At 37.3% G+C, this 18,542-nt stretch overlaps 1 protein-coding gene across 1 annotated transcript in view; it reads right to left on the bottom strand.

Moving 5' to 3' along the window:
- Window positions 1–18,542, bottom strand: part of LOC121727686 (structural maintenance of chromosomes protein 5) — a 73,021-nt gene that overhangs the window by 3,280 nt on the left and 51,199 nt on the right. The window contains exons 13-18 of the mRNA XM_042115652.1: window positions 11,246–11,452; window positions 8,501–8,584; window positions 6,453–6,674; window positions 5,640–5,749; window positions 3,585–3,702; window positions 39–196 (exon numbers count right to left, since the gene is read on the bottom strand). Of these exons, the coding sequence (XP_041971586.1) occupies window positions 39–196; window positions 3,585–3,702; window positions 5,640–5,749; window positions 6,453–6,674; window positions 8,501–8,584; window positions 11,246–11,452 (899 nt within the window). The remainder of the gene's footprint in view (window positions 1–38; window positions 197–3,584; window positions 3,703–5,639; window positions 5,750–6,452; window positions 6,675–8,500; window positions 8,585–11,245; window positions 11,453–18,542) is intronic.

The raw sequence follows: 18,542 nt of genomic DNA, 5'->3' as shown, positions 1-18,542 counted from the left end.
TGTACCTTTGGGTACGAAACCCTAGGAAATGCTATTACCTGAAGGGCACGCTGGCTAGCCGCTGCAACGCCATCAGATACATGGCGGTGGCCAGCGCTCGCTCGCCGCCGGACTGGGCGTGGCGAGTCAGCTGCGCCAGCTGCTCGCCCGCGCGGAACTTCACTAGCAGCCCGATGCCGTATTTGTCGTAGTCGTCCTGTAATGTTATGTATTAAACTACGAATAATAAAAACTATTTTTTTTTATGAGGAAGAGTAACTGTGTCAAAAATTTGGTCCGCGAGTCTACAAAAATTTTTTTTGACGACATCTGTGGTGAGCGCGTTGGTAGCTCAAGCCGAGGGTCGCGGGTTCGAATCCCGCCGACGTACTATGGAAAATGGTAGAACTAGAGCATATCATAAATGGTTTTTAAAAATATCACACTTTGAATGAAATATTTATTGAATTCGATACCCTAATAACCAAATAATCCTAATCAGACATTTTTTTCTACTAAAACTGCATAAATATTTTTTTATCATAGGTTGAAGTAAGTTGAAGTAGCGGATGGCTCATTCAAATGTTTGCATACACATAATTCAAATGAATATTGTGAAAAAAGTATTTAGCACATGCATGCGGTTTTATACATTTTTAAAAAGGATATTTTATGTTCTTAATATTGAGCTATTAACTTTTTTTAATATGCTTTTTATTTTTGAGTAAGTACTTAAAAATTGACATGCCCTATTTTTCTCTTCTTTTTTATTCGTCGAAGGTTTTCACATTTACCCACGTCTCCCCCACGTGCAACTTTATGTGTTATTTGATAGCCTAACTATTCATAAATGAAAAATAAAAAATTTTAGCTGCGGAAGTTTGCGGTCCTGGAAGTTATGGGAAAAAATGTGATAGAGGTCGGAGTAGATAGTTCGGTATATTTTGCGGTTACTGCTGACATAGTTTACCAAAACAATATTAACCACAATATTTTGACAGCAATAGCTTATCATCTATTTTGCACTAGTCCTGCGTGAGTAAATATGCCATAACATTGATATTAGTACGTATTTCATATCTAAAAAACCAGTATATAAGGGGAAGCAAATATCTTCAAATTGCACACTTCAGCGTGTATTTCATATTAAGTGACACTTATTTAAATTGGTTATTTCCATTAAAGTGTCAACTATATACGTGGTATAATATAAACAATAATGATATCAAACAGTTACATATTATTATATCATTCAAATTGTATGTGCATACAAAATATCAACGTACGAACGTACGTTACGTACGAACGAACTGGCAACAAAGTTAAAGATAAAGTTCGTACCATGGCCTCTTTGCTGGTAAATGGGACAAAAGGAACCTACAAAAGGTTGATAGTTGATGAGGCCCTCATGAACCATTTCGGCTCAATCGTCATGGCGAATCAGTTAACAGGCGTTTAGGCTGGTAAATGGGACAAAAGGAACCTACAAAAGGTTGATAGTTGATGAGGCCCTCATGAACCATTTCGGCTCAATCGTCATGGCGAATCCGTTAACAGGCGCCAACGATGTCATCCTCATTGGAGATATTAACCAACTTCCGTTTATAGAGCGTGAAAACCTCTTTAAACTTAATTACACTCGTCCAAACCTCGTAACCAGCATCACCCAGGAGTTGTCTTGCACACACAGGAGCCCTATGGATGTGGCATACGCCTTAAACATGGTCTATAATAACATCTATTCATCGAAGGAAATTGTGCAGCTAATGAAGTATACAGGAGCGAGAATACCTAAAACCGATCTAAATACCCTGTATCTTGTCCACACACAAGAGGAGAAAGCAGCCCTCACTAATACAGGCTATGGATCGGGAACGGACTCTCGCGTCCTCACAATCCATGAAGCTCAGGGATTAACGAGTCCTTCGGTGATCATCATACAGACCAAGTCCCGAAAGCTGGCAATCCATGACAGCGTTCCTCATGCAGTTGTAGCTATATCCCGGTACACTAACACCTGTGTCTATTACACTGTTACTGTCCATCAGTAACAGTGTAATAGACAGTGTTTCCGGCCGGCAACACTGAGTGTGAACCAATCAGTGAGGCCCATTCAATGCAGGACTGCTGTGCAGTCCTACCGTGAATGGGCCTTTTAAGTATATCATTCATCGTCGTCTTATCATAGATCTGTATTCTGCCTTCATTACACTCTGAATCTACTACTCTATGACAATGCAAATGGCGCGCGTCTTCACCTAGTAATTGAATGTTCGTATTTTAATTGAAAATAAAATAAGAATGCTAATACCGAAGAAATGTTATTCCGTTGCATTTGGAAGTGTTACTGGAATCATTTTTGCAGTATCTTAACCCACAACTAGGCATTTTTGCGACTTTTTTTGGTTTCGTTTTTGATTGTGGTACGTCTGGCGCGCAGAAGAGCTCGCGGGCGACTAAGTGCACTGCTGCTATATAGATTATGTTGAATGTGACCAAGCATTGCGTTGCGTGGTCGAGTCTAGTACGTAGTACATACTATGTCAGTGGCTATTTGTTAACCGATTTCGCAAGAATTTTACAAGCTGACATCCTGGATTAACACATAATCTACATTTTTAACCAACTTCCGGGGACAGGGAACGTGTAAAATCTTTGTTTTTTAAGAAAACGACTTTAAAAGTCGTTACTTTTTAATCACTATTTTAATTCATCAATCATCAGTCAACAATAATTATTAATTTCATTTAAATATTCCTTTTTTATGACTTTTATTAATGATTATTGTAATATTTATTGAATAAAATATTTATAACATGATTAGTCAATTGTTTTCAAAAATGTTTATACTTTTGCACATCACCATTTTCCTAAGTTCTTCATCTCAAAGACGTGTTAAAGGTTGCCTGATATATATCGCTTTAAGGTAATAAGGCCGCCTTTGTGTGCAGTTCAATTAATTATATTGTACCTATTTGTATTTGTAATGTCATCAATATTATGTGCACAATAAAGTATATTTGTTTGTTAAAGATACTTTGAATCCCGGGCAAGGACATGGATTTATTTTAATTTTAATACAATCACGGTTCTCAAGCCATAAACGATTTTTTGCGCAACGGCTTTGCGAGCGTCTAGCATTAATTAACCGACTTCAAAAAAGGAGGTTTTCAATTCGACGCGTATGTATGTAATATTTCCAGAACTGCCCAATTTTCGTAATATGTTAGTCTATATCACCGTCTGAACAAATGTGCCCAAAAGTGTATGTATGTATATTATATTATGTATGTTTAATGTTTGTGTTCGCATATCTCTGGAGTAGTTCCAGTACAGTAGTTCCATTCAGATTTCAGTAACACTTTTTTTGTTGACTAGGTATTGTTCAACTTAGGGAATAGGGCAAGTTTCATTAAAATCGGTTCAATAGTTTAGGATATAGGGAGTTTTAATTCTCAATTACGTACAATTTTGAAATCGGTTTTATCTTTTTAAAATTCAGTTATATTCGTATCTGAGTGCGGCATTTAAGGCGCGATATCACTGCGTGGCCGCCGTGCACAGCGTACGCCGCGGTGGAGTCGCGCCTTTAAAGCGGTACTTACATCACCACCGGCTTTATCGAGTTTGACTTCCCCCGCACAGCCGAGTTTCTCGAACATGCTGCCAAAACTCCTGTCGATGTTCCGTATTAGCTCTTCGAGTGGTGGCAGCCATTTTCGTCTACAACAATGATGAATGTTTAAAATAATACTCTTGATATTATAAGGTTAAAACACTTAGCGCCAACGCTAAAACACGGGCGGACGCGGACGCGGGCGCGGGCACACGCGTCGGAAGACCGCCGCTTGTGAGCGGGCACCCGTCGCGTGCGCCCATCTCATTTAGCGCTAATATAATTTTTATCTCGAGCGTGTACAGTTGTCGAGTAGATTACTTACTAATTTATTATTTGGCAAGAAGACGTCAACGGAAACAACGTCGATTGCGAAAAGCGTGCGCCCGCGCCGTGTGCCCGCCCGTCAGTTGAGCGTGCCCGCGTCCGCCCATACTATTTTTCGTTTGTACACACGCGAGCGTGCGTCCGCACGAGTTTTAGGCTGCGTTTCCACTGAAGCGGAGCGGAGCTTAGTGGTGCCCGAATTGACGAATCGTGCTATTCCAGCGGAATGACAGCGAAACGGAGCGAAGATTTCGAGCATGGTTCGGCACCGCTAAGCTCCGCTCCGCTCCGCTTTAGTGGAAACGCAGCCTTAGCATTGGCCCTTTAACAAATTTTTGTCGCCGAACACTTTTATTAATCCCGACGACGACTGAGGTGACAGGCGTCCAATTATACGTGGGAGAGCCATGCTTCGGCACGACGGAGAAATACCACGTTCTCACAAAAAACCGGCGTGAAACAGGGCTTGCGCTGTGTTTCGCTGAGTGAGTGAGTTTACCAGAGGCCCAATTCCCTACCCTATTCCCTGCCTACCCTCCCCTATTCCCTTCCCTTCCCTACCCTCCCCTATTACCCTATTCCCTCTTAAAAGGCCGGCAACACACCTGCAGCTCTTCTGATGCTGCGAGTGTCCATGGGCGACGGAAGTTGCTTTCCATCAGGTGACCCGTTTGCTCGTTTGCCCCCTTATTTCATTAAAAAAAATTAATAATAATTGAGGTTCTTCAACTACTTTTTTGTTATTAGTAATGGTATATAAAAACCCTTACCAATATGTAATAACAAGATCCACACTGTGTATACGAGTACAGACGTTATAGATACAATATAATCTTTTTCTTTGTCTGACTGACAATGGCAAAACATGTAACTGTGTTATAATAAGGGGATAATTTGTAAAATTACGGACACCCATCATCTACTGAGCAATACAGGCTGGTCACCTTATTATCTCGCAAGAAAGAATTATGGGCTTGTAACTTTGTAAGAGCTACTGCATCTGAACTCTGTACCCTCGCCAGTCATGTCGGGCATACGTCCCTTTAGGTTTGACTTAGAAGAGTGCTCGTACGCTGCTTATATACTGCGCATAAGACCTATAATCATGCGTAACAAAAGATTTGCGCGAAACAAAAATGAGACGAGCACGACTTTTAACAACAATTCGGCCAAACCTACGCGACCAAAGCGGGAGCGTCTACCGCGCGGCGGACGCTGCCCATATAATCTTATGGCGCTATGCACACCTGCGCGACCGCAACGCGGGATGTTTGCGTCAAGTGTCAGACGTGTTTTGTAGTGTACATAAGTAGACTTCTTTTTAAAACCTTTTTTATATATTATTTTGTACAACTCTTTAGTTTATGATTTTTTGATTTCTTTACGTTTTGATAAATTGTATCAATATATTAAATTAATTCGACTTGATCATTGTAGAGGTGTTTTATTCCTCTGCACTTTCCAAATCAAAAGCAAACTTAGCACCTCGCAACCCCATGAGGGTTCATCCGTCCGACCCGTCCGTCTCTGATGTTAAGTATGAGGATGTCATTACCCCAACCATTTAGCATATACTAGATGAAGTTGCACCGTAGTCGCACCTAGTTTCGCGTTGCAGACGCGTCCCGCGTCACTGACGCGTAGGTTTGTTCGAAGCTTTACTGACTTCATAAAATCGGTGACCGCCGCCGAAACCGTTGCGAGAAGGCATACTCACCGGAGACGTTCCATCTTCTCTTCCAGTATTCTGTTGTTGTCACTGGAGCTGTTGACATCGCTCTTGAGCCGGGCTATAGTCTGCTCGCGCTCCTCGTACTCTTTCACAGCCTGAAAATTAGATGCCATAAAAATATTTAATATTCAATAAACAAGACGACCGCAACACATTCTTATTATCTCTTTCTCTTTTTAGTGAAAACACACGAATTTTTGGAGGCTGTAGAAATATCGGACTCTGTGGGCTAGAATGTTCTTCTTACATCGTGGGTAGCTTCAAGTATCAATATAAAGACAGATGTAGAGTAACTTGTTAATTGCATAATGCACAATAGGAAGACTATTCACAATCATTATTATTAATTTCAGAAAAGATAATATGAAAACTAATTGACATTTCGTTTAGGTACGCGATAGGAGCACAATAGAAATATGTTAGGTTTTCTACGTGCGCCGCTACCAGACTACCCATTATGTATATAAGTGTATATTACTCAAGCGCAACGTATAACTATTCAGGTTTGCGCTGTCCTTGTCCCGCATGTTACTTTTCCAATGTGAGAGAATAATGCAGGCTGATCACCTGACTGTCTGACAAATAAGATGATTCATGCGTCGGATGGGCATGTAATCAGTGTCTCACCAGTCGTGTCGGTCTTCCGTCCCACTGGGTTATGAGAGTATAGGAATAAAGAGTGATCTTGTGTGCAGTATACACTTGGGCACTATAAATACACGTAATGGTTTCAATTAAATCGGCCACCGTCACCGAAACCGGTGTGGGAGTTATTGTATACTGAGTACAACCACTCACCCTGTCATCAGCGGGGTCCATGCACTCGATCCTGGTCTGCAGCTCGATGCAGTGCTGCTGCAGCTGCGCGAGCTCCGCCGGCAGCTTGTCGAACTGCTCGCGGTAGGGGAACTGCGGGTCGTGGGGCAGCTTGTTGTCGCAGCACCGCTTCGCCTCTAGCAGCTTCTCTTTGGCGTTCGACTTGGCTCGCGTTAGAAGATTCTCGATGTTCTCCAGTGTGGCCTAAAATTAACGTTACTAAGGGCCTGCTTCACCACTTCCTGATAAGTGCCGGATAGGCTATCTACACAGGGTGTAACAAAAACAAGTGATAATAATTTAGGGTGTGTACGTGTTCCCTGTAGAGAGTTCTCTGTGAAAGTAGCAGCGCTGAAAGACCAAAAAATTTTTTCACTTTTGTATGGGGAAACTCGTGACGCTCGGGCCCTTGCCCATACAAAAGTGAAAAAAAAATTTGGTCTTTCAGCGTTGCTACTTTCACAGTGAAATCTCTACAGGGAACACGTACACACCCTAAAGTATTATCACTTGTTTTTGTTACACCCTGTATATATAATCTGTCAAAAAAATTGTGAATAGCCTGTCCGACACTTTATCAGGAAGTGGTGAAACAGGCTCTTAGCGTTAATAAACGTTCTGAAAGTATTTGTTACAAATCTATTCAGAAAAAAAATGAGTTCAAATGGCAAAATTAAGCAGTGACGCTTATGCTAGCTAAACATTGTCTAATCTTAGGTGTTTATCCATCAGGGTGTAGCAAAACTAAGTGATAATACTTTAGGGTGTGTATAAGTCCCCTGTATAGAATTCACTGTAAAAGTGGCAGCGCTGACAGAGTATCTTTTTTAACCTTAGTATGGGTAAAGTGCAAACTCATGACGCTGCGCAACAAAAAAAATCTTCTTTCAGCGCTGCTACTTTCACAGTAAACTCTATATTATTATATAAAGAACACATGCACCCCCGTATGTATTATTATCATTTAGTTTTGTTACACTATGTATAAAGTCTATGTAACTAATTCATCAGTTATCATGTTATCAGTTGTGATTGCAGTTTTGTTAGATTTAACCGATTCAGTGCGGTGTAATTTTTTGCAAATTTCTGCGCCTGGCGGCGAACAAAATTTCATGGCTCCTCTGAGGCGCCAAGCGCCAGGGACTTTGATGGCTCCTCTCGAGCGCCACTCGCCATGAATTGTAATTTATCGCTCTTTCGTCTGTTTACAATTGTTTTTTTATCAGGTGTTGTAAACCTTTGGCTATATTGATCAATTAATTTAATTTTATTGTAGAACGGGATATTACATGCTAGTCATGTATAACGCCAAAAAATATATAAACCTTTTATAGCATTTTATAAACAAATAAACATTGTATAAGTTGTAGTTTTTGAATGAATTCTTTCTTCATACCCGTGCGAAGCAGGGGCGGGCTGCTAGTTAATTATAAGAATAAATTATGTTGATGTGAGATTTTGCTAGTGTTGGCGTTATATATTTAAAAAATAATTCGATGACCATAAATGTTTAAGACTCCTGAAGTGTAAGTGTTTATGCAATATCCTAAAACTAACACTGTACACGTAAAATACGTAACAAATAAAGCCACTTTCATTGAGGGGAAACTTCAGAAAAATGCAATTTTATCATAGTTTTACAGGTATTTTGGCTCCTCTCGGGCGCCATCCGCACAGATACCGATTCGTGAAAAACGCGTTGCGTGTGACACAAATCGAAACTAGCGCCACCACATTAAGATATCACTAAACACAAAGCCCTCCTGGCCCTGTCAAGGTGATTTTTAATTAACGTGATTTAACATGTAGATATAATGAAAAGTAGTTAGTTTTTTAGAGAACCTAGATTTCTGAAATAATTTTAAGGGACAGCGACTTAGCACATCACCATTGTAATGTCAAATATGTTTATAACTTGTGCCCCGTGTTCCATTAATCGTTAAAAACGATCAAAACGCTCAAATGCGTACTATTTTGATCGTTTTGATAATTTTTAACGCTTAATAGAACGTGGGGGTGATTGTATTTACCTCAACATTACGTAATTCATTTTTGAGTTCTCGTAGTTGTGACTCCTGTTGCACTATTGCATTCCTACTAATATCCAGTTTCACCTGCAAATAGAACGGCACAATTACTAAATATTTATATAAAGGGTTAAGCTGCTTGCCTCTTTCACGCAAACACTAAAAATAAGCAAGATACTACGCGATTAAAAGAGACAAGAGATTAGGCCTCTAAACTAAATAATGGTTAGCTTTAGGAGGTTGAAAATTTGGCATCGCGTGAATATTTTTATCGAGAATCAGCTTATATCAAATTTGCAGCGTTAAAGACTATTGCTTTAGCTAAAGTTAGCATAAAACAGTCTATATCTATCTTATATCTGACTAGGGGTCGCCCGCGGCTCAGCCCGCGTGGATGTCGGTTCCCGCTGCAAAAAGCCTACACAGGAAAGACTCGGTCAGCAAAATGATTCCCAGGTCAATTCACAGACTCCGACACCAACATCGACGATGCAGTCATTATACGCAGGCTGCACACTTGACACTGCACTGATTGTCTTCCTCCCGCACGCGTACCCCGGCCCCGCCTCGGTGACGCCCACTTGACTATCGTAATATTTTAATTTCGCCATAATTTCAAAACCAAACGTCCAATTTTAATCATACAAAGACCAAATATTATTTTATATTAAGCAAACAAAAAAAAATTTAACCTTTCCTCTTTATAATATTAGTGTAGATGAGCTAAAATAAATCTTAATGGGCCGTTTGCACTCAGCCACTGCCGCTGCTCCTGCCGCTGCTGGTAATATTGCCCTGCATACTTCAGTGGCTACTACTATGTATCGTGCGAGTTGCCAGAGTTCAAAATTTCGGTCACATAGTTATCTATGGAATAAATGTCATTTGAAAAATTGACTATGACTTATTCGACGGTTAAACCACCTAATAACTTTATTCTTCAGTTAACTATCCGACGTTTTATCTCAGTATTGAAAAATCGGCCCTAATGGGGGATCGCATACCTGCGTTAGTTCGGCTAAATGGAGTAGCAAAAAAGTTATACTGTTTTCTTGAATGCGATCTAACAGGTACCCTGTAGCACAGTTTGTTAATTAAGAAATTGCAATCGTATTTATTATTACAAAGGTCGTAAAGCATCATTGCTTCCAGTTGTAGACGTCTTGATTTTAGATCAAGTAATTTATGTTTGTCCAGAAGATCGTTGTAGGGAATTCTATTTTTGAAACATTTGTACTGCACAGAACGAAGGAATTTTTTTGAACGGATTCAACTTGGTCATTGTATTTGTTGTATAAAGGATTCCAAATTGATACCGCATATTCCAATTGACTTCTAACAAGTGATTTATAAATATATAAGTAAGTGGACGGCTTTTGAAAAACAGTAGAAGCTCGCATAACAAAGCCATACATTCTATAGGCTTTCGCTAAGATAGTTTGAATGTGAGTATCTAAATGGAGTTTAGTATCAAGCATAACACCAAGATCTTTAATGGTTTCCACTTTTTCAAGAGGAGTACCACTAAGCGAATAAATATAATTACTTATAACCTTTTTTTTGTGAAAGATATTGACTTACATTTATTTTAGCTAAGACCTAATTTATTTAATATGCAGTAATTAGAAAAACTATCTAAATCGCTTTGAATTTTGACATGATCCTCAACAGTAATAATTTCACGATATATTTTAAGGTCATCAGCAAACAGAAGAAAATCACAATTTTTAAAACATTCATCTATATTATATTTTATGAAAATGATAAACAAGAGTGGTCCTAATATTGAGCCTAGTGGCACGCCAGATGTTATATTTACTAGTTTAGAATTGAAACCATTTATGGCTACCGTTTGCGTTCGATTCGAAATATATGATTTGAACCATCTCCACAAATTTCCTCTAATACCATTAAAAGCTAATTTTTCAAGTAAAATTTTGTGGTCTACTCTATCGAAGGCCTTACGAAAGTCTGTGTAGATACTATCAGTCTGTTTATTAGAATCTAAATTATCAAAAAGACATGAAGTATAAATGAGTAAGTTAGTTGTGGTAGATCGGGATTTTACAAAGCCGTGTTGCTGGGGAATTATTAATTTATGAAAATGAGGATAAATTGCTTTGTGAACTAGTCTTTCGAAGACCTTCGATAGAGTAGAAAGAATGGATAATGGGCCTATAGTTTTCTACATCTTTTTTGGATCCACCCTTATGTACGGGCACAATTCTAGCAGATTTCCAAACACTAGGAAATGTTCCTTCTTGAAGGGATTTATTAAATAATAAACATAATGGAAAACTAATAGAACGAGCAGTAGCAATAAAGAAAACCGGAGGAATATTATCTGTACCAGGACCCTTTGCTATATCAAGTGACTTAAGAGCAGAGAGTACTTGTTGCTCTGTAACATTAATGGATCATGTTGACGTTCCTACTAAGTATATTATCTAGTACTTTCATCTATAAAAATTAAAAATTAAGAAAACGAATTTTTGCCATTTGTTTGCAATACAATATTTTGACAACTAAAAAATATATATTTTTTTATCCATACTAATATTATAAATGCGAAAGTGTGTATGTCTCTGTTACCTCTTCACGCTCAAACCGCTGAACCGATTTAGCTGAAATTTGGTATGGAGATACTTTGAGTCCCGGGAAAGGACAAAGGATACTTTTTATCTCGAAAAAATGTGCGGTTCCCGCAGTAGACCTGAGTGTAAATGTCACATAACGATATCTACATACCGAACATATTTCCTTGTCAAGCGTTTTGTCTTGTAAACTCCTCATAATGCCTTTTAGCTCTTGGTGCATCTTACACTGTTTTAAAACGCACTCCTTATGCTTTCTCTTGCACATCTCTTTCTCCTGTTCAATATTCAGTGTAGGCTCTTGTTGGATCTCCTCTACTTTTCGCGTTTGCAGACGAATTTGAGCCTCGATAGTTTTTAGCTGAAAATATAAAAGTAGCTTTATAGATTCAGAGGTAAAAATATGAGTAGACGTTTGTGGCAAGATTGTCTAGAGCTTATGACCTAGCTTGTAACAAGTGTGCATTAGGAATAACTAGAGTAAAAATTAGAAGGAATAGGAAATATTGACAGATTTAAGGACAAAATGACAGTTTTGCAATCAGACACTTTGTCTGATATTCCTTAGAAAGTTACTATTTACCATTTGATTTAGAATCTTCTTAAAAAATTATATCATGCAAGTTGATATAAATAGCAAACGTGTACGAATACCTTTATTATCATACATAGGGGTCATCCATAAAGTATGTCACACCTAATGTTAATAAATGATAACTCAGTTCCCTTTTAGATTCAAGATTTCGTGCTTAATATTTTCTTGAAAATTTGCCAAATTATAATGTAGATGGACTATCCATAATATACGTTACACGATTTTATGACTTTTTATGGCGCATCCACACATGCCGCCTCTTTGGTTTGTTGCAACTCTTTGGTTTGTTGCAACTCTTTGGTTTGTTGCAATTACAATAATCAATGTTATTTTAAAAAAATGCTTTTAGTAACAGATATTTTATAATAAGTACCAAAAATAATACGGGTCGGGTTATAGATTAATTATCGAAAAATATTTTACCACTAACTTTAGGCATTGTTTCCATACTAATATTATAAACCATGATATAATATTTATTGACTTACTTTTAAATTTTATTGTTTTAATAAATTTTGTAACTAGGTAATTAGCACTTAAGATATAAAAATTTGCATGCTTTTAGCAGAATAGAACACATATTCTGCTAAAAGCATGCAAATATTTTACCACTAACTTTAGGCATTGTTTCCATACTAATATTATAAACCATGATATAATATTTATTGACTTACTTTTAAATTTTATTGTTTTAATAAATTTTGTAACTAGGTAATTAGCACTTAAGATATAAAAATTTGCATGCTTTTAGCAGAATAGAACACATATTCTGCTAAAAGCATGCAAATTTTTATATTTAATGCTAAGATCAATTTGTTACCATATTCTAGCAAATAAAATTATGATTATGATTATAATTAAAGTGTGTCTCTCGGCATGTCAATTACTTCTTCATCTTTTAAACGCTAACTTTTTTTACTCCTACGAAAGACTATAATATTGAAGATTAGTTTTTATCTCGAAAAATGCACGGTTCCCCTCGCAATTTTTGAATCTCAGTGCAACGAAGTTGCAGGCAACATGAACTACCTGAAGCATTAAAGCCAAATTATCTATTATTAATGTTTATGTCGCAGGCACATTGTGTAATTAGCCGTATTACATTACGGCTAGCCGTTTTAAAAAACGACGCCGTTTTGTAATGCGGCGTGTCGACGTTTAGCCGGATTGTAATTGCGATACGTTCTTCAATAAGGCGGCCCACGTTTAGCCGCATCGTAGTCCTATGTAAGTTATAGGGTGACCATGATTGCAAAATAAAACAATGCTGCAATGAGTGGCCTTCATTAAATTTTGGTAAGCACTCAGAGAATAAGCAAAAATTCTGGATTTATCTTTTGTTTTATGACAGTCGCCGGCTGCTGCCGCAGCACGCTCGCTTCGCTCGCTCGGCTCCCTCTGTGTTGTGGTCTAAGTTCTAACCAAACCTAACCTACTTTTGGACTTTCTGTATTGTGTTTTATGAATAATACTGAAATGTTTTCTCTGCTGACCGAATGTATAATCTTGTCGACCAAGTAATTATTCTGCCGAGTGACTGTTTATTTTGCAGATACGTAATAAAACTCGCTGCTAGTTATGTGTTTAAATTGCTGACCATTGTCATGATTATTTACAGAACACGGATTGCAGCCGGATTTTAATTATTGCTAACAAAATCTTTGTATACTGACAAAATGATTTATTAGCTGTTATTTCTTGCAAACCAAATTTTTTAATGGCATACACAAAATTTAATTACTTCTCATATATTAATCTGTGACACGAGCAGCGCCACGAGTGTTAAGAAACGAATTACGAAACTAAAACTGTCAAAAAGGCGACTAGTCTCTAACCAATGACATAAGAAACACTTCTTATGTCATTGTCTGTAGCCTTATTACATTACGGCTAGCCGTATTGAATAACGTATAGCGCCGAATGCATTCCGGCGGTTTTTTATTCAGCCGCATTCAATCCGGCTAAACGTCGACACGCCGCATTACAATACCACGCCGTTTTTTAAAACGGCTAGCCGTAATGTAATACGGCTAAATATACAATCCGCCTGCGACATTTATACCACTCAACTTTAATCTTAAGCCAAAACTCAGTACTTTAATCTTAAACTAAAACGTCTCCGTGGTCCAGTGGTTAAGAGTGTGGCTCTTGACTCGGAGGTCATGGGTTCGATTCCCGCGTTAGAAACATGTTATTTCCAAGTTTGGTTAGGACAATGCAGGCTGATCACCTGATTGTCTGACAAGTAAAATGAGCCATGCGTCGGATGGGCATGTAAAAAGTCGGTCCTGCGCCTGATCTCTCGCCAGTCGTGTCGGTCTTCTATCCCACTGGGTTATGAGAGTAAAAGGAATAGAGATTGCACTTGTGTACTGCGCACACACTTGGGCACTATAAAATCACTCCTGCGTAACTGGCCTGGTTTCAATGAAACCGGCCACCGTTACCGAAACCGGTGTGGGAGTTATTATTATCTTAAACCAAAATAAATATTAATTATATCCTTTTGTAGCGATATTAGTAAAAGGTTGCGCACCTCTTGCATTCTTGTTTACAATTTAGCCTACCGCCCATTCATAATGTTAACTCGCACAGCATATTTTGTTGAGCATTAATTGTTTCTATTTTATTACACAATATTAGTTTTTGTTAACATAAAGCCATTTAAAAATAGTATAATTTACATGGTCAATTAGTTTATTTAATATCTGTTTACTATTATCTCTGATAACAATCTAGTTTTCTACGATCGCGATGTAATACAGATATTTGACTCAATATCACAGCTCACTATAGTATAAATCTAATTTATCTCACTCGCGCACATTATACCGATAGTATTATTGTCTTCGCTTATCAGTAATCACAACTCGTACGTCATCACTAATCAGTGTAAGGACCCTGAACCATGTAAGGCCACTCTAACGTGAAAATGCTTGTTATTCGTTTATTAACTAAATAAATTAAGAAAACAAATTATCAAGTAATGCTCTGTTTCATAAGGCATCATATTATAAATCTCTTTTTAACCTAGCTTGAATAACCATTTAATAAACTTAAGTTTTGTTAAGCTCTTCCAAATGGCCTTGCAAGGAACACAGCTTCAAACAAGGCCAATATTATACATACATACATCGTTTAACATTTTTTTTATGAGCCTATGCTATCCCACTGCTGGGCAAAGGCCTCCCCCAAGGTCTTCCATCTGTCTCGCTCTAACGCCACCGCGGGCCAGCCTGGCTTGTAGGCATCCAGTTCATCTCGCCATCTTTTTGGAGGCCGTCCACGGCGGCGTCGTCCGTCCACTGGTACCCACTCTGTGGTGACCTTTGCCCAACGGTCAGGATGCATGCGGCTGGTATGACCCGCCCGTCGTTTAACATACATACATATTATACATCGTTTAACTTGAAAATAGAGTAACAAGTATTTATTTATTTGCTTTTACTAAAACGACATTATAATTTCTTTCAATTAAGCAACACTTAAATGCTCAATATATTTATAAATTATTTAATCTAAAAAAAACTATAACGAACTTATAACGAACATTGCTTGAACATCATCTTATAACTTAGAATATATTAATAGAAATTCTTTAAAAATAGTAGTAATGAGTATCACATTGACTTTGACCTTATAACGAATTGCCAATGCGTTTCATAATGCAATAAAAATTATTTTAAATCTAAAATGGCCTTCTTATGGGCCCGTTCTTTATAAGGCCAAAATGTTCAATATGTGTGTATAAGTTTAATAATCCTAATAAGTAAAGATGTTATAAAAAACAACATTATTTTAATTGTTACGGTACGCATTTAAAACTAAAAATAACTGTTTATATGTTAATGATGTTTAGATGTTCCTTGTAAAGTTCATGTTCCCTAGCAAGGCCAACTATCAAATCTTTGGTTGGGCCTTCTAAGGAAACACCGGCCTTCCTAGAAACATTACCAATATTTTAACTTAAATCGAGGCATAAGTAGATTTTCTTTTATTAGTACCATACATAATATATCCCTATACGACAATGCCCTGTAATAAAATTTGAGATAGATTTGGTTATGTAACTAAAAACAAAAGTTTTTCAGGGTGCGGAAATTACAATTGTAGCCTCGACAACCGTCTGCAAACAGTGAGATCTCACTGCCACAATTGCGGCGCGATCGTCTCGCCGCCGCGTTTTTGGCCTTAAGTTTGATGGATCTAAGTGTGTAGTAGAAAGAATATTATTTCTTACCATGATAATAACTACGACTTTTTAACAGTTGGCCTTCAAAGGAACGTGGCCTTCTATGGTGCATAGTCGTTACTATAACATCACTCTGTTATTAATTATTATACTCTTTCACTCTGTTATTATATATTTAGTGTTTTGTATGTAACATATTATTTCACTTCTTGTCGCCAAGGGTAACAACAGCTTAAAATAATCTTTAAAATAATCTAAACATTTACTATCAAAATGTACGCGTGGGCTCCGTACAAAGTCTATAGAATTTTATCGCTACATATGTATACTGTGACCGATCCGATGAAAATGACATTTTCTAGAAATGATTCCTAGCTATTTTATCGCCCCCGAAACCCCCTATATACTAAATTTCATGAAAATCGTTGGAGCCGATTCCGAGATTCCAATTATATATATATATATATATATTAGTGATAATACTTTAGGATGTGTACGTGTTCCTTGTAGAGAGTTAACTGTGAAAGTAGCAGCTCTGAAAGACGAAATTTTTTTTTCACTTCTGTAAGTATGCTCGTTTTAATATATAAGATATAAAAAACGAGCTTTTGCCCGCGGCTTTGCTCGCGTTAAGAAGTATTATTATAACCTTTGAGTTTTATATACTTATATAGATAAGATAGGTGTTTTATTATAAAAAATATAAAAAATTATACATATAATTTTTTATATTTTTTATAATAAAACACCTATCTTATATAATTTCTGATTCTGATGTTGCCGAGTTAGGTATTGTAAACGTATTTTAGGGTCACGAGGGTATCGATTGGTGTGGTGTCATTTCATTTTTTGTTGATAATAATTATTAATTCATTATTATTGTAACATAATAATATGACTCGCCTGCGAGCCTTTTTAATGTAATTGGTGGCACCTCCAATGGAGTTAAGCTCTACAGCTATACAGTCCCACAGGCTCGCCCGCACTCCGCGTGTACTCTTTTGCGATTCCTGGATTTTCTTCCAGGAATCTCAACAACATCTCCAGTTGTCCAGGTGCGTCGGACGGACCATTATTACTTTTAATGTCGGCATGCAGGGATACAAATTTTACAAATACTAGAATAAGTAAGTATATGACTGTGTTAAGTATTTAAGAGAATTTACATATTCGTGGAACATCTTGACATTAATGTCAAGATGTAAGAAAATAACCATTTTAAACCCACTAAAGTAGAAAATGGGCACATCCATCTAAAGTTTCTAAAGAAATGTATTTTTATGGTATGACGAAAAAACACAAACATTATTTCTAAAGATGTGCCGACTATCCGGCCACTTTTGTAGTCGGCGAATAGTCGGCAAAAATCGCCGACTATCCGGCTTTTTTTATTTTGCTTATTATTGAAACTATATTTAAAAAAATTCTAAATTATGTTGAAACTAGCTGTTGCCCGCGACTTCGTCCGCGTGGACCTCAGTTTATAGCGCGCGGTGTCAATAAAATTGGTGTCAAAAGCTTTTTCGAAACCCTGGTACCCCTTAAATCAAAATACCCAAGCCGTGTAGTGTGCACATAATATGTTTTTTTTTAATTAAACTTTTTTATACCTTTTGAAGCTTATTTAGCGTTATACAACTTAGCTGCATAATGCATTACACAACTTTAGGTTTGCCCAATACCCATAAACTATTTAGTACTTATTATTGGTAGACTGTTGTTTCTGATATCTATGTTGGTACATGAGTTATTTAATAACATGTATAACAATCGAAAAAATCGAAATATTAACTCAACATGGTACCACCTCTTATAGAAATACATATGAGCAAGCGATAGCGCGATCTAGGCGACTCTTGGCGCCATCTGTTCCAGTTTTTGGAACTAACTTAATTTGAACAAATTTACGCATAGGGGGTGTTATGCGTAAATTTGTTCAAATACCCCTTAGACATACAACCCCTTTTTCCAGTAAGAAGTAGCCTATGTCCTTTCTCAGGCTTTAGACTATCTGTGTACAAAATTTCATTACAATGGGTTCAGTAGTTTTGGCGCTGTTTTTGAATTTTATATCTAAGTTGGTAGGTGAGTTATTAGTTGTTACGTATAACAATCGAAAAAATCGGAAAATCTAACTCAACATGGTACCACCTCTTATAGAAATACGCATGAGCAAGCAATAGCGCGATCTAGGTCCCCTAGATCGCGCTATTGCTTGCTCATGCATTGCTCATGCTCTTGGCGCCATCTGTTTTGAGTTTTTGGAACTAACTTAATTTGACCAAATTTACGCATTTTCTCCCCCTTACAACCCCTTATCCAGTTAAAAAGTAGCCTATGTCCTTTCTCAGGCTTTAGACTATCTGTGTACAAAATTTCATTACAATCGGTTCAGTAGTTTTGGCGTGAAAGCGAGACAGACAGACAGACAGACAGACAGATACTTTCGCATTTATAATATTAGTATAGATTAAATACAATTGTTTCTGAAATCACTTGCTGACAAATAAATATCTATTACCTACATTTAGATATTAAATGAAAATTGTATCTTACATACCAAACAACGACACAATAATATCTTCTTCAATGTAGGTACATTTGTAACGAAAACTTATTGTTATTCAAAATAAAAAAGACTCGGATTTTGTATTAACAAATTAA

The sequence above is a fragment of the Aricia agestis genome, chromosome 6 (assembly GCF_905147365.1).
Source record: "Aricia agestis chromosome 6, ilAriAges1.1, whole genome shotgun sequence".
Taxonomy (NCBI): Eukaryota; Metazoa; Arthropoda; class Insecta; order Lepidoptera; family Lycaenidae; genus Aricia; species Aricia agestis.
Note: the sequence above shows the minus strand (reverse complement) of the source record. Positions and strands in the feature narration are given on the sequence as shown.